Source organism: Dipodomys spectabilis, unplaced genomic scaffold, assembly GCF_019054845.1.
Source record: "Dipodomys spectabilis isolate Male_0828 unplaced genomic scaffold, ASM1905484v1 ptg000067l, whole genome shotgun sequence".
Lineage (NCBI taxonomy): Eukaryota > Metazoa > Chordata > Mammalia > Rodentia > Heteromyidae > Dipodomys > Dipodomys spectabilis.
The window spans coordinates 4,179,562-4,199,738 of NW_024870744.1; the positions used below are offsets into that span (position 1 = coordinate 4,179,562).

Here is a 20,177-nt window from a genome sequence, read left to right on the forward strand (position 1 = left end):
GTAAAGAAGTGTTAATAAAGAAGTACTGAAGATCAGGTTTCTAAAAATACTGTGAAGACTCAGCCTGTTTTTTTAAATTAGGCTCTGTGTTTTATTTTGTCGTTTGTAAACTTTCTTCTGAGAAGGAGTCAGTAGGTATGGTGGTCGGGCCGGCACGGCACTGACGGAGGAGGGAGCCTGCGAGTGCCTTGGGTCATCTGGTGGCTTTGCGACCTGACCAGTTCTCTTTCCTCCACGTGCCTACCCTCTGCTCTGAGACCACCCCTTCTCACCCCAGGGAGCCCAGCCCTCGTGTCCTGTCCGTGTTCTGGTCCCCTGTGGGCACGCAGGCTTCCTCGCTGCGTCTCTCCGGAGCTCGGAGCTCGGCATGTGCAGTGGTTCTTCTCTCTGTCCTGTCCTCGACGTGGTGTTCTAGGGTGCTGGGAAGATTTAAGACGTGACCTTCATACAAAAGCTGTATTTAGTTTAATTTAAAAAAAAAGATTTTAATTGCTCTGAGTGAATGTATAAATGAATTACAAAGTAAAAGGTCCATGTCAAACGTAGATAAAGTGACTGAGCAAGTTCTCTAAAGCACATTTTATAAAAAGTTGCGTGAGACCGTTATAAACTGACTGGAGAATAGTCTCGGCATGATCTCATCAGTTGGAATGGAGTGTGAAATAGAACACAAAGCCCCCCTCCTTCTAGAGGGATCTGTTTTATAGATTTTTACATGACAGAGGTTTCTTGCTCTGAAGGGAACAGCAAAGCAGCCACCAGGAAGTAAGAACAAAGCAACCAGGGTTTAAGTCACGGAAAGCGAGCTGGTGAGGGGTGTGTGACAGTGGATGGCCCCTCCCCCACGCCAGTCCACCCATCCATCCATCCTCTCCCAGCGCCCCCAAGCCTGGGACAAACTTCCGGACAAATGAGCGTACATACGTGACCTCAGGCACCAGTGCCAACAGGAAGGTGAGACGCCTCCCAGAATGTTTTCCCTGGGGGTGAACCTCCAGCCTGGCGCTCACACTTCCCTCCCTGCCCGCCTGTGTTGGCTGGCAGTCTAGACCAGATCCGCCATGTCAGAGCATCTTTCAGAAACTTTTTTTTTTTTAAAATCAGTGACTCACAACTTAGAGAAAGGATTATTTTTACATAAAGTGATCTTTAATTGGTATCTTACAGACTCTAGCTACTTTCCTAGAGTACTGTCCAAACAAATTTTAATCGTGCTCAGCTCCAGTGAGTTTTGTGGCATGGTTCTTACTGACTTTTGAAGTGATTTGATTCAAACAGTTCAGAGCCCAGGCTTCTTAGAAACTGGAAGGCATGTCTCAGATGTCACCAATTAATTCTTGTTGCTCAGCTAATTGATGGTGTTTTCTTCATGTCATTGTTATGTGTGTGGAAACCTTTTTCTTATAGTAAAATAAGTTATTATATACAGTAACAATTCTTTACTTATAGTAAGTTAACAATTATTTTTCTTACAGTAAAATAACAGAATGGTTTTATTAACACACATTAGTTGTGGGGGGGGGGGCTCTTACTGTGACATTTCCACACACGTACAAATGAATTCCAATCAAGTGAGAAGAAGCACTTTTAAATATCCAGATTTAAAAATATTTAAAATATGACTCAGAAAGGATGTAGCAGAAAATGTTCACTTAAAATTAAGAATAATAGCAGATGCTAACACTTATTTCTCAAGACTTAACAATTGCCAAGTCCATGTTGAATGGAGCTATGCAGAACAGCATTTCTTTTTTTTTAAATAAAGCCTTTGGGCTTTTCTGGAGGTCTGACTTCCTGACACCTGACACAAAGTTCACGTCTTTAGCCGTGCAGCCTCAGTGCATTCTGCAACTGTGGCCTGTGAGCTGTGCTCCTTTGTGAGGCTGCTGAGCATGGGTCACTGTGGAGCGAAGCGGGAACTTGGCGTTTGCACATGTGAGTCAGTTTTGACATCAGCCTCGACTGGGAATTGACTGGAAGGTTTTGGTGCTGGACTGTGGTGACACGTTAGGATCTCAATCCAGGGACATGCATGAGCAATTCTTCCCTTTGGACTTTGGCCATTCATTTGTGGAATAGAGCAAGACCTGGGGAGGAGACTCCAGAGATGGCCTGCTGCCTTCCTGTTGGATGGAAAGCGGTGGGCGGCTGTTACCTTCCTAACAAAGGCCACTTCCACCCGGCTCACCACGCCCACCCTCCCCCAATTCCCAGCATGTCTCCTGTTGGGGACAGCCCCACACTCACTCGCCCTTGATGGTCACCCTTGACTGGGCATCTGCGTTCTACTTGCTCCAGGTGTTTTCCAGGCCACTTCCTCTGATTATGTAACTTTGATCAAATCCAGATGCTGTAGAACGTTTGATAGAGGAGGTCAAATGGCATTGGAGAAGAAAAGCATTTCTGTATTCACGGCTTGGGTTTAATTTCCTGTGTGGGCCTGGTCTGCCAAAGCTGTGTGCGCCTGGACTGAGGTAGAGGCGCTGGGCCTCTGTGTGTGTGTGTGTGTGTGTGTGTGTGTGTCTTTCACACACACACACAAACACACACAAAGATTGCTCACAAAGCAATCTTTCAGGACAACTCAAACTGCCTCTCTCCAGCCAGTAAGCTTTCATGTTACTGACCAGTTATGTAAGTCTCTGTTGGCTTCCATTCACAAGTCATTCTAGTTTTGTAACTGTGTTCTGATGATAAAAATAAGCTAACTTCATTGTTAAGAAATAAGCTGTAATACAGAAAAGTATAAAGAAAATAGTTTCTCTTGGGTCCCCCCTGCCCTGAATTAACTACCAGTCCGTTTACTGTCGTTTCTGCTGCTGTTTTTGCAGCTTTAACCAAATTGGAATCATTCTGTACATACTGGGATGTAACAGAAACACAGTATATTATTATGAGCACATTCCCAAGCCATTACATTTTTTTCCCCAGACACATTCAGTGCTGGGCCCAATCCCACGTTTCCCATTCTAGGCAGTGCTCCACCACTGAACTACGCCTCAGCCTTTTCAAAACATATTTTAGATAGCTTTATAACTATGTTCTGTTTCATAATGGAATGTTAATGAGCTCATATTGATGAGTATTTTGTCCTTTTCCTTTTGTGCTATTATTAAAACCCAGTGTGCACAAACTATTGTGTGCATCTCAGGATAAGTTTCCACTTTGTTTTCTTCTCGCTGGGTTCTCCCCGCTGCCCTCCTGCAGTGGTACAGCCCAGAGCGCCTCCCAGGGGGACGGGCGAGCCCATCCCCAGCACTGTCACTGTCCACACCCACTGCGAGTCACATTTCTCCGATGACATACTTTCCTTGTTGAATGGTGATTTTCATTCCGTGCATCGCTCATTTGTGGTTTCTGCCCATTTGTTTCTGGAAGAGGGATTCATTGTTTTCAGGAAGAGTTCTTCCATAGGAAGGATCCTTTGCCTAACAATTTTTACTTAATAGAATAACAACACGTAGCTGTTTGAACCAGTTTCTTACCTAACTTGCAGTGCCTTGCACTTCCTAGGCAGGTGCTATACCTCTTGAACCATTGAACAGCCCTTTTGCTGTTGTTACTTTGTAAATAACAAAAGCTTTTTTTGCACTGAAGGCTGATGGTTCATGCCTGTAATCCTAGTTACTCTGGAGGCTGAGATCTGAGGATGTTGGTTTGAAGCCAGACCTAGCAGGAAAAGTCTGTGAGACTTAATCTCCAATTAACTACCAGAAAATCAGAAGTGGAGCTATAACTCAAAGTGGTAGAGTGCTGGCCTTGAGCAAAAGAGCTCTGGGACAGAGCCCAGACCCTGAGTTCAAGCCTCACAAGTGACAAAAAAAAAAAAAAAAAAGGCTTAATCCAAGCCCAGGGCCTTAGAGAAAAGCTTTTTTTTATTTTTTATTTTATTTTTTGGTCAGTCTTGGGGCTTGAACTCGAGGCCTTGAAGCTTTTCTGTTCAAGGCTAGTGCTCTACCACTTTGAGCAACAGCTGCACTCTTCTGGTTTTCTGGTGGTTAATTGGAGATAAGAGTCTCACAGGGATTTTTCTGCCCAGACTGGCTTTGAACTCAGATGTCAACCTCCTGAGTAGCTAGGATTACAGGCATACGCCACTACCTCCTGGCCTGACTGTGTTCTTTCTATTTGTGCTTCCCATGTAGCTGGGATAACAGGCATGTACCCCTGTGCTCAGCTTATTGGTTGAGATAAAGTCCCTTGAACTTTTGTCTGGGCTGGCCTCTTACTGTGAGCCTCCTAATCTCAGCTTCTGAAATAGCTAGGATTATAGACGTGAGCCATTAGGAGTCCAGTTCCCGTTCTTTTTTTTTTTTTTGCCAGTCCTGGGGCTTGAACTCAGGGCCTACACACTGTCCCTAAGCTTCTTTAGCTCAAGGCTAGCACTCTACCACTTCAACCACAGCGCTACTTCCGGCTTTTTCTGTTGATGTGGTACTGAGGAATCGAACCCAGGGCTTCATGCATGCTAGGCAAACACTCTACCACTAAGCCATATTCCCAGCCCTCCCCTTCCCTTTTAAACCTTACTGCCCTGGGAGGCATAGCACCCAGAGGCTCCCCCAAGCCACTTGTGTTCATTTCAAAAGACTATGTACCTTAGATGCATAGTAGCAATTGTGATTACTTGGTGAATGTAACACCAGCCAAGTACAGATGTGAGGAGAGAATTGTTTTTTAAGTTCCTTATATTTATTTACTATTAACAATCATACGAATGCATAAAAATCTCCTTTTATTACTGTCCAAACACTTGAAAAACAGAAAATAAATCAGTCATCTTCCCTAATTATTACCTAACACCTAAACTACCCAGTATAATTTCCATGCCTTCAAATGATTATTTCACCTCTCCTAGACTTTAGCAAACAAATTACTGACATTGAGTTAGGAAGAGATCCATCCACAGGACCAAATTAAAAACAAAAACTTGTAGGTGGGGATGGGAGGGAAAAACTGGGAGAGATGGAAAGGAGGGGTGACAGTGTCCCAAAAAAATGTACTCTTTATGCCCCGCTTACATAACTGTAGTAGCTCTGCACATCACATTTATAGCAACAACAAAAGTTAAAGAAAGAAAGAAAAAACCAAAACACAGGCTATAGTTAATTATCAGCAAGTGATCGACAGGTGTCAATTGCTAGTACTCTTTGCCATTCTCAGCCCCTAATCTTACATTTTCTGAAGGGTCCCCATGCTTAGTCAGACAGAAACGACAAGTACATCTGAGTGGCTTTTCTTTAGTTGGAGATCTCTGGTCTGCCAGCTTTCTTCTCCTCTGCCTATGGTCAATCCATCTGTGTCATTCTGGGCCAGCATTTCTGGTCTGCTGGGATATGCAGCATTCAGGGAGCTTGATACTGAGAAGAAAACTCAGAAATAGCTCCACCATGCTTTGTGAGAGTTCTGTGAGAGGATGATGAGGATGGTGAACCATGGGTCCAGACGTGGAGTTGTCCTCGTGGGATATCTGAGAGGACTCCTGGGTCGAGGTTCACAGAAACTTCTGTGGGGTCTTCTGGAAGCCTTGTATCTGCACATCTTTTTTTTTTTTTTTTTTTTTTTGGTTGGTCGTGGGGCTTGAACTCTGGGCCTGGGCACTGTCCCTGTGCTCTTCAGCTCAAGGCGAGTACTCTACGGCTTGAGCCACAGCTCCACTTCTGGTTTTCTAGTGATTTATTGGAGATCAGAGTCTCACGGCCTTTCCTGCCCAGGCTGGCTTTGAATTATGATCTTCAGATCTCAGCCTCCTGAGTAGCTAGGATTGCAGGCATGAGCCACCGGTGCCTGGCGAATATTTCTTTTAAAGGACAGATTTCAAGTGTGCCAGCTTGGTTGTCTGCTCCCGTACACTGTCTGGATCCCAACCTTAGGAAAGGCTGCATGCCATAGCTGTTCATAAGCCTTTTTTCTCTTCTTGTGCTAGGGCCTTGGGCCTTGGGCTCAGAGTTCTGGCCAAGGAGATATGGGAAGATGGTACTTGAGTGCAGAGTCAACCTCTGAAGGTCCATTACTAAGGATGTGAGGATTCTGGACTAGAAGGAAAGGGTTCTGCTAGGGAAATCAAGAACCATTAGTGTGGGTGCATCATCTCAAAGTCTTTAGCCCACACTTATCAGGACTGCCTTCAGCCTGCTGAGCAGTGGATGATGGGAAGTTTCTGGGGTGGAGATCACAGGAATAATGCAATATTGGGAAATCAAGGCAGATGATGTCAATGACTTTGTCAATGGTAATAAACTGCAATCTAGACTTTTTTCTGTTCACTCATAGATCTAACTAATATCTCCATATTGAATGTGGATTGTATGTCAGGCTGGATGCTGGTAGCTCACATCTATAATCCTAGCTGCTCAGGAGGCTGAGAGCTGAGGATCTTAGTTCAAATCCTGCCTGGGCAGAAAAAAAGTCCATGAGACTCTGAGCTCCAATAAATCAGCAAAAATAAAAGGCTGGAAGTATGGATCAAGTGGTAGAGTGCCTACTAGCCATGAGGGAAATAAAGCTCAGCAAGAGGCACTAAGTTCAAATCCTAGTACTGGCAGAGAAGAAAAATAGGAGGGAGGAGAAGCAATTAGCCTAATTTTCCCTGTCTGCGAATTCAAAAAATGGGAGAAAAATGGTGGGGATTGAAGCAGTTGCTACAAACTCACTATCACTTAAACACACCTACAACCAACTTCCCAACAAAACCAATAAGGCCAACACTAAAAGTCTAGCTGCAGCGTGGTGTGCCTAGTGTCTGCTTAGCAGGACTGTGGTTAAGAATTATTATTTTTATTTTTTGGTTGGTCGTGGGGCCTGAACTCTGGGCCTGGGCACTGCCCCTCAGCTCTTCAACTCAAGGCTAACGCTCCACCACTTGAGCCACAGCACCACTTCTGGCTTTTTCTGCTTATATGGTGCTGAGGAATCGAACCCAGGGACTCATGCATGCAAGGCAAGCACTCTACCACTGAGCCACCTTCCCAGCCCCAAGAATTATCTTTATAAACATCAAAGTTGACTCACTAAAGACAAGAAACTGCAAAATTTGTACTGAATTTAAAGCAGGGAATCTAATGCTCTGTGGGGGCCTCACTGCACTTATGAATGTGGGTGTGCTGGTCTTCCCTGCAGAGCCGAGGAAATTTAGGATTCTACAGTGGGATTGCTGAGCCCTAGGCGACCCCTGCTCCCTAAAGAACTGGGAATACATGTGTGTTCTAGATAGGACTGCCAAAGAAGACAGCATCAGCTCTAAGCACGCACCTGCACATGCGTGCGTGCACGCGTGAGGGCACACACACACACACACACACACACATACAGTCAAGACCAGCAATCAGCATCATATAGTAGATGAGGGTGAGATTCCCACACATAAAGCAAGTCCCTGATTTAAACACTACTTAGTGTTCTCCATGAAAATGTACAACTTGTAGGTTCTGTGTTTTAGGTTAAAAAAATTAAGCTAGGGGCTGGGAAGGTGGCTCAGTGGTAGAGCGCTTGCCTTGCATGCATGAGGCCCTGGGTTCGATTCCTCAGCACCACATAAGCAGAAAAAGCCAGAAGTGGTGCTGTGGCTCAAGTGGCAGAGTGCTAGCCTTGAGCCGAAGAGCTGAGGGATCGCGCCCAGGCCCAGAATTCAGGCCCATGACCGGACCCCTCCAAAAAAAATTAAGCCAAAAAATGTCTATACTAGCCAGGTGCTGGTGGCTCATGCCTGTAATCCTACTCAGAAGGCTGAGATCTGAGGATCACAGTTCAAAGCCAGCCTGGGCAGAAAAATCCATGAGACTCTTATCTCCAATTAACTACCAGAAAATGAAGTGGTGCTGCGATTCAAAGTGGTAGAGCACTCGCCATGAGACAGCATCCAAGCCCTGAGTTCAAGTTCTACAACCAACAAAAAAATTCTGTGCTTTATCCAGTTTTTTCCTTTGATCTCTAGGTGCTAATGGGGGTGCTGGGGGATGCAGGAGCAGTTACTCAGGGCCACACCTAGGAGGTGACAAGAGGAGAGGGCCTTCTTCCCTGAAATCGCCTCAGCCCTTGCAATGCAGGAGATGACGTTATTAAGTGTGGAGGAATGGAGTTTAGGGTTTATTCCGTTAGAAAAACCATTCCTGAAGGTTCTCTTCTACTGGTGCAGAGGTTGGGGTAGGAGGGCCTTACTGTGTGTGTTGGAGACTGAACGGTTCAGGGGTCCTACTGAGCAGTACCAACTCTCGAAAACTTTGCCTTCTCCTTCAGGCCTTGGCATGGTTGTTTTAAAATGAATGCAAGGGGCTGGGAAGGTGGCTCAGTAGTAGAGTGCTTGCCTTGCATGCATGAGGCCCTAGGTTCGATTCCTCAGAACCACATACACAGAAAAAGCCAGAAGTGGCACTATGGCTCAAGTGGTAGAGTGCTAACCTTGAGCTGAAGAGCTGAAGGACAGTGCCCAAGCCCAGAGTTCAGGCCCCATGACTGACAACTAAAATGAATACAAGGGCAGGCCCATTCCCAAGATGGGTGGTGGTCCTCAGGGGAAAAAGTCTGGGGCCCTCAAAATCCACACAGAGGAAAATCAGAACACATACACATGCCTTTTTTTTTTTTTTTTGATGGTTGTAGGACTTGAACTCTGGGCCTGGGCGCTGTCCCTCAGCTCTTCAGCTCAAGGCTAGCATTCTACCACTTGAGCCACAGCGCCACTTCCAGTTTTCTGAATGGTTTATTGGAGATAAGAGTCTCACAGACATTTCCTGCCCGGGCTGGCTTTGAACCGCGATCCTCAGATCTCAGCCTTCTGAGTAGCTAGGATTACAGGCGTGAGCCATCAGTGCCCAGCAGTTATTGTAGTTTCTTTAAACGGTGTTTGGGTTTACTTCATAATGCACCTCAGTTGCCATACAGGTTAGGGCAGATTGGCCGGTTGGGAAGAGCCCTTCTGAATCCCTTCGTTTCACCAGTGCTCCTAAGCACAATCCAAGAAAGGAGGGAACTTCAGGGACAAAGTAGTGAATTAATTGACCCCTTAGTGAACGTTGCTCATGGACACCTGACATCAGAGCTACTGGTAATGTCCAGCTGGAATCTACCTCTAGGCACAGCATGGGAGACTTTTATTCCAGAATAGAAGAGGCTGTTAATGATCTCCACAGTAAACAGTGTAAGGATGACCTCAGAAGAGTGGGCAGTGGAGGCAGAAAGCTGGTAGGGAGGGGAGGATGTCAGCAAGGGGAGGACCGGTGTCCCAGCCAGCTGTGGCCCAGTAGGGATGAGCAGGGCAGTAGGAGAGTTCATCAAGGCCAGGGACCAGTAGGTACCTAGAGGGAAGATGATCCCCATGTTCTTTCTGAGAAGGCTGGGGTGCCAGTGCCACACTGACTCCTTACGAGCCCAACGCTACACTGTACATCTAAGTGTTACAAAACAAGACATTTGGGCTGGTTTTGTTTTTGTTTTTTGTTCTAGTTGCACGATTTGAACTCAGAGCCTGGGTGTGCTGTCCTTGAGCTTTGTGCTCAAGATTAGCATTCTGCCACTTGAGTCACAGCTCCACTTCTGGCCTTCCCTCCGCACCTGCCATAGTTTATTAAGGATAAGAATCTCACAGATTTGTCCTGTCTAGGCTGACTTCAAACCACGACCCTCAGATCTCAGCCTCCAGAGTTGCTAGGATTACAGGCATGAACCACCCACACCCAGCTTCTGTTCTGTATTTTAAGCAATAGCAAAAGACATTTGAAGATGGGCATTGCCCATTTCTGATTAAATCCATGTTAGATGAATGACCTAAAAAAGCTTACACCATCTGGAAACAGTAGTTACTACCTGAGACTGAAAATGCTCAGTGTGTCCCGCAAGATGTGGTAGAACCCTTCAAAAGCAAAACCCCTTTCTGACACGCAGATGTCAAATGAAATTACTTAGGAATATATACTCTTGCAAACAACCTTCCTTTGCTCCTGAAAGGGCAACTGAAGTCTACTCAGTTCTTCCCTTTTCATCATCATGTTCTTTCCTTGTCTTCTAGAAGCCCTCCAGCGGCCAGTAGCATCTGACTTTGAGCCTCAAGGCCTGAGCGAAGCTGCACGCTGGAACTCCAAGGAAAACCTTCTTGCGGGGCCCAGCGAAAATGACCCCAACCTTTTCGTGGCACTGTATGATTTTGTGGCCAGTGGAGATAACACTCTAAGCATAACCAAAGGTAAAGGGAATGTGGGGGAGTCGCCAAAGACAGAAGCTGGGGAGTGGGCTTCCCTCTGCCCACTGAGAGAGCAGCTTTACAGTTTGGAATGCAGAAACACTGAGAAAGCATCTGTGCAGCAGTCCCTTACACACCAGCTTGCCATGTTCAGCTGCAGAGGAAACCCAGACCTAATGCAGGAGACAGACTTGTCTTCCTGAGAAAGCCGCTTCCCTCTCCCCCCACACCTCCCCACCCCCCCACCCCCCCGCCCCAGACATAATAGACTACAAACCTGAGGCTTCCCCCTCATCCGGACACTCAGCACAAACAGGAAGTCCCGTGTGGGAGTGAGCATGCGTTCTTGGACGCTTGTAAATGTGTGCATTTAAATGTGTGTATTTATGTCCACTTGGGCAAAGGACACTGGACTGGGGAATTTGGAGATGGTTAGTAATCACACAGGAGCAAACGAGAAGGAAGGAAGCTGGCTTCAAAGCTGATGTGTCCAATTGGGTTCTTTTCTGCTCAGGTGAAAAGCTCCGGGTCCTAGGCTACAATCACAATGGGGAATGGTGTGAAGCCCAAACCAAAAATGGTCAAGGATGGGTCCCCAGCAACTACATCACCCCAGTCAACAGCCTGGAGAAGCACTCCTGGTACCACGGGCCCGTGTCCCGCAACGCTGCCGAGTATCTGCTGAGCAGCGGGATCAACGGCAGCTTCCTGGTGCGGGAAAGCGAGAGCAGTCCTGGCCAGCGGTCCATCTCGCTGAGATACGAAGGGAGGGTGTACCACTACAGGATCAACACTGCTTCTGATGGCAAGGTGGGGAGCCGATGGGTGGGGGCGGCCAGGACAGCCGGGTCGTCTGTCCTGCTGCCCAGCGGATAGGTCATTCCACTGCCCTCTGGTAGGCCTTGATTGAGGAGCAGGAACCTTTGTTGGTTTTAGACACACTTCTTACACTAAGACTTACGTATTTGTTTATTTACCTACTATTGTTATTATAAAGGTGAGGTACAGAGGGGTTACAGTCACATAAGTCAGGTAAAGAGTACATTTCCTTTTGGACAGTGTTACCCCTTCCCTCTCTGTTTTTTCCTCCCATCCCTACCCACAAGTTAATATAATTCATTTTCAATGTAGTATCTAGTGAGTACCACAGCTGCATTTGTTCACCCTTTGAAGACTGTTCTTTCTTAAATCTCTGAGCCAGGTGTTGATGGCTCACACCTGTCGTCCTAGCTACTCAGGAGGCTGAGATCTGAGGATGGCAGTTCAAAGCCATCCTGTGCAGGAAAGTTCATGAGACTCTTTTTTTTTTTTTTTTTTTTGGGTCCGGTCGTGGGGCCTGAACTCTGGGCCTGGGCGCTGTCCCTCAGCTCTTCTGCTCAAGGCTAGTGCTCTACCACTTGAGCCACAGCTCCACTTCTGGCTTTTTTCTTTTTGCTTATGTGGTGCTGAGGAATCGAACCCAGGGCCTCACGCATGCAAGGCAAGTGCTCTACCACTGAGCCACCTTCCCAGCCCTAGTTTGTGAGACTCTTATCTCCAATAAACCACCCCGAAAACCAGAAGTGGCGCTGTGGCTCAGGTGGTAGAGCACTTGGCTTGAGCTGAAGAGCTGAGGGACAGCGCCCAGGCCCAGAGTTCAAGCCCCATGTGGGATTTAAAAAAAAAAAACAGAAAGAAATCTCTGATAGTAATTCATCCTCAATGAGAAAAAAGTTCAAAAACAAGCCATTAGGTCTAGCCTATAGCCTTCTTCCTACAGATATAATTTGTGTGTGTGTACACATGCACACAAGTTTTGATTAAAGTGGTACCATGTGACACTGGTACACTTAGGATTTCCCATTGCATTTTTGTAAAGGAGTTGGTAAATGTGCTTTTTAAAAGTCTTTATACAGACAGTCTGTATGAGTCAGCAAAGGGGAGGAATCCATGTGTCCTGAGTCTCAGCTACAGGTGGGTGCCACAGCACCTTGTAGTCCATCTCTAAACCTCGCCTGGGTCCCCTGCAGAGGCACTGGTGGAGTCTGCCTTTCTGTGTTACGAAGGGAAGCTTAGCGGGTAAAGCAGCCTGGGATTCCACCCGGGGCTCCTCCACACCTGGCTGGGCCAGGCAGTGGGCAACGCCCGGATTGTCAGGAAGGCCCAGGCAGTAAGGCAGCTTAAGAAATAAGATGTTGCCAGGTGCTGATGGCTGACGCCTGTAATACTGGCTACTCTGGAGGCTGAGATCTGAGAATCGAGGTTGAAAGCTAGCCCAGGGAAAGAAAGTCTGTGAGACTCTTCAAATAATCACCAGAAAAGCTGAAAGTGGAGCTTGTGGCTCAAGTGGTAGTGTACTAACCTTGAGCAGAACAGCTAAGGGACAGTGCCAGGCCAAGTTCAAGCCCGAGGACCAGAACCAAAACATAAAATTTTTTTTAAAAAAGAATCTGTAGTAATACATTTAGTTTAAAAACTATCATTGGACAAAATGAATCCTAGTGAAAAGCTATTGTTTTTTAAGTCAGTTCTGCCCAGCCACAGCCCCTATGAGCAGTGCCTCCCACGCTGGCGTGGCTGTGTGTGTGTGTGTGTGTGTGTGTGTGTGTGTGTATGTGTGTGTGTGTGTGTGTGTGTGTGTGTGTGTGTGTGTATCTATCTTCACAGAGGCTGGGCCGACACACTCCCCACTGGCCTGCTCCTCCTTCCCCACCTGATAGTGTTTGGGGAGTGTATGTATAGCATTACACCTGCCTCCTCCTGTTCATGCTTGTGGCCATAGATGGGCATCTTTTTTTTTATTATTTGTGCAAAGGGGCTACAAATGAACATCTCCAGTTATGTGTCCTGTTCTGTTTGATTGGAGTCACTCTTCCCAGCATTCCTCCTGCTCGATGGCGCGGCTTCAATCTAAACAAACAACGCTGTTATTACAAACAATACTGTTACTACAAATAATGCTATTATAAGGGTCCTCCAAACTTAAAAAAAAATTCTGAAGCCACTGCAGAACCACATTTTACTTCACCACCCATTACTTACACAGACAAGGGCCAGACTTCCACGAGTCGTTCCTTACCTGCCTGAACCAGCACTTCACCTTACTGTAGACTCCATCCTATTCTGTTTCAGTTTTTCAAAGTCATAATGTGCTATGTCATAAACCCGCTAGTAGCTCCTGCCCTCTAGTTTGAACTACACATTTCTACCTCTTTGTTAATGTAAATACAGTGTAAATGTATGCAAGATACATTACTAGAGCTGATCTGAGGCTCTGCACATTTAGAATTTTGAAGATGTAGCAGCTCGTGCCTGTCATTTTAGCAGTTCAGGAGGCAGAGATCAAGAGGATTGTAGTTCAAGGCTGTCTGGACAAAGTTCTTGAGATTCCCATCTTAACCAGTAAAAAGCTGAGTATGTTGGTACACGTGTATTGTCCGGCTGTGCAGGAAGCAGTCCAGGCTGACCTGGGCATAAATGTAAGACCCCACTAAAAAAATAACATAAGCAAAAAAAGGGCTGGAGGCATGCGTGGCTCAAGTGGTAAAGAACCAGCCCTGGCAAGCTCAAGGGCCTGGGTTCAAACCTCAGTGCTGCCAAAAGAAAAAAATGTGTAGATGTTGCCAAATCACACTGTAGACGATGCATTGATTGGTTCTCACCTGCCTGTGCCCCTCTCCGCACCACCAGCCTACCGACCTCATCATAGCCACGCAGGGATCACCCTTAGCCCATCCAATCCATTTCTCCTTTTTCTTCAGATAGAAATATGCCCAGGGAGCTGGGGGGGTGGCTCAGTGGTAGAGCGCTTGCCTTGCATACCTGAGGCCCTGGGTTCGATTCCTCAGTACCACATAAGCAAAAAGGAAAAAGCCAGAAGTGGCACTATTGCTCAAGTGGTAGAGCACTAGCCTTGAGCTGAAGAGCTGAGGGACAGCCCCAGGCCCAGAGTTCAGGCCCCAGGACCGGACCCAAAAAAAAAAAAAAAAAGAAGAAGAAAGAAAGAAATACACCCAGGCTGGGAAGGTGGCTCAGTGGTAGAGTGCCTGCCTAGCATGCATGAAGCCCTGGGTTCAATTCCTCAGTTCCACATACACAGAAAAGGCCAGAAGTGGTGCTGTGGTTCAAGTGGGAGAGTGCTAGCCATGAGCACAGAGAGGTTCAGTGACAGTGTGCAGGCCCTGAGAGCTCAAGCCCCAGGACTGGTGAGAAGGGGGGGGGTTGGAGGGGGAGAGGGAGAGAGAGAGATATGTCCAAGTCACCTACGTCCCTGGGTCTATTGATCCTCTTACTCCCTTCCAAGACCTCTGTCCCTAGGCCAGGACCAAGCTTGAAAGGTGGCAGCCAGTCCCCTTCTTACTCTGTAGCCTTTCCCAGTGCCCTGCGCCCTGACCCGTGCCATGTCTTTCTTTCAGTGTCGCTTCCCTTCCTCACGTCTTTGCTTCAAGCCCTCTTGCCAGTGTCTGTGTGGCTTTTTGGCAGCTTTGGCACTGCTCTGGGGTGGAGGGGGAACTAGAGGACCTCCCCCACTCAGTCCATGTTCTCCCAGAGCTACCGCGGGGTCTTCGCATTGTAGACAGGCTCTGAGAGTGCTGCCTTGATCATAAGTGAGAACATGGGCGCAGGGCTCCTGGGCAGCAAGTGGACAGCTGCTTCTCCACCTGCTCCCTTGATCCAGGGATCCCCGGCGGGCGATGGGGGGCGGGGGGGGGGGGCGGTGGCGCTGGGCAGGATAATGGTGTTGTCCCGGGAGTTCAGTCAGCAGCCTCCAAACAGATGCAGGCGGGCATGATCCAGTTGAACAGCTCATTAGTTGGTCTGAAGCATGCTGCTGAGGGGGCAGCACCTTCGTGTGGGATGCGTGGGTCACACAGCTGAGGAGCAGCAGGCAGCCCTCCCATGGGGCTCTCCCTCGTCCGCCCCACTCTGCAAAGCAGCCGTCCCTGGGGGGGGGGGGCAGTCCTTCATGCTATGGGAACCTGTTTCCATGGGAGCCTGGTGCCCGGGTGGGCATGGCATGGGCCCGGCGCTGAAGGACGCGTCCCACGGAGCTCAGGATGATCGGAAGGATAACATTTAAGACTACAAGAAGGACTGGCTGGGATTGAAGAGGCTCAGTTCTTGTTTTCACATCAGCTCCACTTTAGACGAGTGAATGTAGCAGACGGTGGGCCCCCCAGATTTCACCTGCTCCCACCCTCACCCCTTCCCTCGCTCTCCTGCCTCTCATTGGTCTTTCCCCTTGTGTTCCGAACTTTCTAGCCCCACTTGTGGCCAAGTCAGCCAGCCCAAGGGCTTACAGCTGTGGGCTTTGAGCTGGTCTCCTGACAGGGCCAAGCTGGAGCGAGCTGCCGCTGCTTCTGGCAGGCTCGCAGGACGTGGCGCCCCTCCTGTGCTTTCTCAGGCGTGTGCCCCCGCTGCTGTTCCTGGCACCCCCGCCTAACGCGCCCCCAGTTCTTGGCGTCTCGCCCTCCTGTGCGGCCACGTGCTATGCAGCGCACGTCATTCCCAGGTGCAAGAAGGGTTCGGACTGGCGAGACACGGAGCAGGGCTCGGGTTTGGAGAGGTGGCAGAAAGGGCCAGCTGCACAGCCTGTGGGCTCGCTGGGGCTCGGCTGCCTGCGGGATGCGGGTGCGCACGCGGGCAGCCTGGGAACACGCTCACTCGCTGCCTCTTGCCTCCGTGTGAAGGCTCATGGCCAAGGCGGGACCCCATCTGCAGAGGCTGCACAAGTCTGAGCCCGCTCTGCCTTTGCGTGCATGGTCAGGGGGAGGGCCAGTGCTGGGGTTTCTTTTTTTGTCGGTCGTGAGGCTTGAACTCTGGGCCTGGGCGCTGACCCTCAGCTCTTCAGCTCAAGGCGAGTGCTCTGCCACTTGAGCCACAGCACCACTTCTGGTTTTCTGAGTGATTTACTGGAGATAAGAGTCTCACGGCCTTTCCTGCCCATGCTGGCTTTGAACTGTGATCCTCAGTTCTCAGCCTCCCGAGTAGCTAGGATTACAGGTGTGAGCCACCAGTGCCTAGTGCTGAGGATTTCTTTGACAACACTTGTCTTTGGGGTTCATGCATGACTGGCTGAGTACCCTAGTGTTTACAGCTCTGTGTGTGTGTCCTAAGGACGTGCCGTTCTCTGCACATGCCTCCCAGTCCTGATGAGCCAGTTCACCTGCAGGATGCTGCTCCAAACCCAGCCCCAGCTGGGAGAAAGCACCCGCGTGGGCTGCAGGCAGGACAGTGGGACACTGCCTGCTCAAGGAAGGGGGAGGGACTATTTCGTGCATGGTGGTCTGTAAAGTTTTGAAGGATGAATGCAGACCCGGGGCCTGTAAACTAAGTCATTGACAAAGTTGAAGTTTGCCTGGGCTGCGATCCTCCCTGTGACTCTGGCTGGCCGCTCGCCCAGCTGAGGGAGGCCAGAACAGATGCCGGTGAGCCGGGGCTCAAAGCGCTCGAGCCTGGGTTGGGTAGGGGGGTGCGTCTTGCTCCAGGAGCCCGCTCACCACTCACTGCCAAGATTTCCAAGGTGGGAGAGGCGGGTGGGTTCTGGGCATGGTTTCTTGGCCTGACTTCTCCATGCGGCTTGGTAGAGAGGCACACACACTCTCTCACACACACACACACACACACAGCGGGGTTGAGGGTGAATCCCGCAGAGGCCTCTGTACACAAGTCAGTGTCCCTGCGCCACGGTCTCCATGTGAGGGCGCAGGGGCCTCTCTGGTTGTTTTAGAATTTGATCTGGGTGGGATTGTTACCAAAGACTCACTAGAAACCCAGAGTTGGCTGTTGCCTTGTTTAAGTTTTTAAAATTGTGTTTATGTCCTCTTCCCAAGCACAAAGAAAAAAATCTACCCTATTGTGGGTCATAGATGGGTCAACTTGTGTCTTATTTCCCTCTTTATTTTCTTGTTTATATATGTATGTATGTATGCACACATACACACATATAGTCCACGCTGGCCTCAAACCCTAAATCCTCCCACTTCAGCCTTCCTCTTGCTGGGATTCTATGTGTGCACCACCAAGCTCGGCTTACTTCCTTTTACAAGTGCTTTAAACTACCTCCTGTTAGGAACTTACATCAAGTGACTGTGTTCGTGAGCTTTCTGTTACCATAGTGAAGAGAAGACGTTATTCAGCTGTGTGTTTGGGAGGCTGGGAATTCGAGCAGCATGGTCTGGGCTGCAGCACAGGTGCCTGACATCACGCGTGGAGAGAGCGGGGCCGGGATTGCTGTGTTTACAGCAACAGGGTAGAACTTGGAGGTACAGGAGAGCCCCCTGCGGCTGTCACAAGGGCAGGCAGTAGCTGCGGGTGGTGGCCGGGGACAGGTCTGAGTAAGGACCTTGCCTCAGGCCCCCCCTAACTACTGCCTGGCCACCCCGCGTACACGCCACTCTAGAAATACTGTGCCTGAGGCCTTGCCACGTGTCAGCCATGTGTCAGCTTGGCCCCGTTCCTCCTCCTCCTCCTTCCCCACGCCCCGTGGGTTTCTGTGGCCTCACGTCTGCACCCTCCTCCCAGGACTGTACCATCAGCCAGGCTGTGAATGCAATGTTGTGACAGAGTCTTTCTTGCTGTTGGCAGGCCAGGAGCTTGAGGGTGGGGCCTGGAGTGCAGATGTGTGCGGGATCTAGTGCGGCTTCCTGTGAGGAAGCCTGTGCTCACCCACCCCACCCCTGCTGCAGAGAAGGGGCGGCACCGCCCACGCTCGTGTTGGTCCTTCCGGCCACACCCCTACCTCCTGGTGTCTGGATGAGCACGGCGGGGGGGGGGGGGGGGGGGGAGCCATGCCCTCCACACTCCACCAGTGGATCTACGTATCTCACGTGGAGACTCGATGCTCTCCTGTCCTAGAGCCCACCTGCTTCCTGCAGCAGTGCATGGGAGGCACGCACCGCCTTGCGCGGCCACCTTCTCCTCACGGCGCTGTCTAGGTTAATCCATTGAAAGTCACACGTTTTCTTGTCTTAAGTCAGTAGTACTAAGTTCTCCCACTCATAGAACCTACTCCCCAGCTGTGGGCAGTGCTGAGCATTGAATGTGCTAGGTAGGCAGTCCGCCACTGCGTTCCTCCCCCAGCCTCAACAGCTGATTATTGAATACCTGTTATGTGCTCATTTCTTACTTTTAGTATTGAGGCCACAGGATTAAAAAAGATGTCTCAGGACGCTGTACTCTCCCAGCTAGAGATGGACAGGAATTAACCAAATAATCAGGAAATTGCCTGCTAACCTGGCAATGATGATTTTAGACTGGGTGGATAGAGAAGACTTCAGAGACTGTGTGTGTGTGTGTGTGTGTGTGTGTGTGTGTGTGTGTGTGTGTGTGTGTGTGTGTGTGTGTGTGTGTGTGTGTGTGTGTGTGTGTGTACACCAGTATTGGGGTTTGAACTCAGGTCCTAGCATTCTTACTTTGCTTTCTCTGATGCTCTATCACTTGAGCCATACCTCTACTTCAGCTTTTTGCTGGTTAATTGGAGAGTCTCAAGGAATGAAGGAGTTTCTGCCCGGGCTGGCTTCAAGCTGTGAGTAGGTAGGATTACAGGCATGAGCCCCCGAGCACCCAGCGGCTTCATAGACATGAGAGAACTGGACATGGCAGGGCTTGGGTGTGTATGGGCATTGAAGGCAGAGGGAGCAGCAGGTACAAAGGCCTTGAGGCTTTTCATTGTGACTTGCTTCTTTAGCTAGAAAATTCAGACGTTAGAGACGTGACTGGCCGGCCAGTCCAGGTAGAGCTGCTGCTGTGTGGTGTCGCGTGCATTGAACAGGCTGCCCCGGGGCTGGTCGAGTGTTGGCCCTGGTGGCTGCTGCCCGCGTGACGGCCGGTCTTCTTCTCCACAGCTCTACGTGTCCTCGGAGAGCCGCTTCAACACCCTGGCGGAGCTGGTTCACCACCACTCCACCGTGGCGGACGGGCTCATCACCACACTCCACTACCCCGCCCCGAAGCGCAACAAGCCCACGGTGTACGGCGTGTCCCCCAACTATGACAAGTGGGAGATGGAGCGCACGGACATCACCATGAAGCACAAACTGGGCGGCGGCCAGTACGGGGAGGTGTACGAGGGTGTGTGGAAGAAGTACAGCCTCACCGTGGCCGTGAAGACCTTGAAGGTGGGTCTCGGGGCACCCGGCCAGCGCTGGTGCGCATGCGCCCGTCCTCACCGGTGCTCAGGCATCAGCATCTGTTGGGGCTGGGTCATCTCCACCTCCATCTCCACGTGTGTGGGAGCTGGCAGGCGCTTTGGAGAGATGAGTCACACTGGAAGGTTCCTTGTTCCAGGTGTGTGGCACAGAGAGGAGGAGAGGTAAAGCTGGGAGCTCAGAAAAGAGGAGATATCACCGCAGCGGCCCCTGGTTTGGAGAGGGGTGGGGTTGTGGGCAGATCTGAAGACAGGGTGAAGGTGTGGCTGCAGGCTCCGGGGCTCTACACCGTGAGCCAGACCTCCGTGAGCAGGTGCTAGAGCCGCCCTCCCCCCTGACTGGACAAAGAACAGTGTGTATGGATTGCGGGCACACCCTCCTGAGGCCCTCAGATCGGTTAGGGTGCCAAGGGAAGCTTCCATCCTCACTCAGGTCTCTGTTGTTCCTGGCACGAGCCGAGCTTTCCCTGTGGCGAGAGTGCCCCCTGCCGTTGACCCGTGTTGCCTGCTGCCCTTGTGATTGAGTTCCCACAGCAGTTTGTGTCTGTTGGGGAAAAAGGGACTACATGACACATCACCAGGACACAGACCCACGTTTAGGCATGTCTTAGATTTGTTGTGGTGTGGCTGACAGCACTATTTGCCACTTGTCTGACTCCTTCCCTTGAAGGCACAGTAAAAAGGAACTAGAAGTGTGCGCCAAACATAGAGGTGGCTGCTTTAGGGCAGAAACGATGTTCTGGTCTTTGGTGGCATCGAGACGTGACGTTCAGTGTGTGTCTGCCTTTCGGCCATTTGGGCACAACCGATACTTTGGCAAGGGTGATGTGGTTGAGGTTTCCTTGAGCATTTCCTGGCTGTTTTCCAGATAAGACT

At 49.7% G+C, this 20,177-nt stretch overlaps 1 protein-coding gene across 2 annotated transcripts in view; it reads left to right on the forward strand.

Moving 5' to 3' along the window:
- Positions 1-20,177, forward strand: part of Abl1 (ABL proto-oncogene 1, non-receptor tyrosine kinase) — a 117,954-nt gene that overhangs the window by 80,997 nt on the left and 16,780 nt on the right. For both annotated transcript variants that reach the window (XM_042681049.1, XM_042681050.1), the window contains exons 2-4: positions 10,004-10,177; positions 10,689-10,984; positions 19,000-19,272. In XM_042681049.1, the coding sequence (XP_042536983.1) occupies positions 10,004-10,177; positions 10,689-10,984; positions 19,000-19,272 (743 nt within the window). The remainder of the gene's footprint in view (positions 1-10,003; positions 10,178-10,688; positions 10,985-18,999; positions 19,273-20,177) is intronic.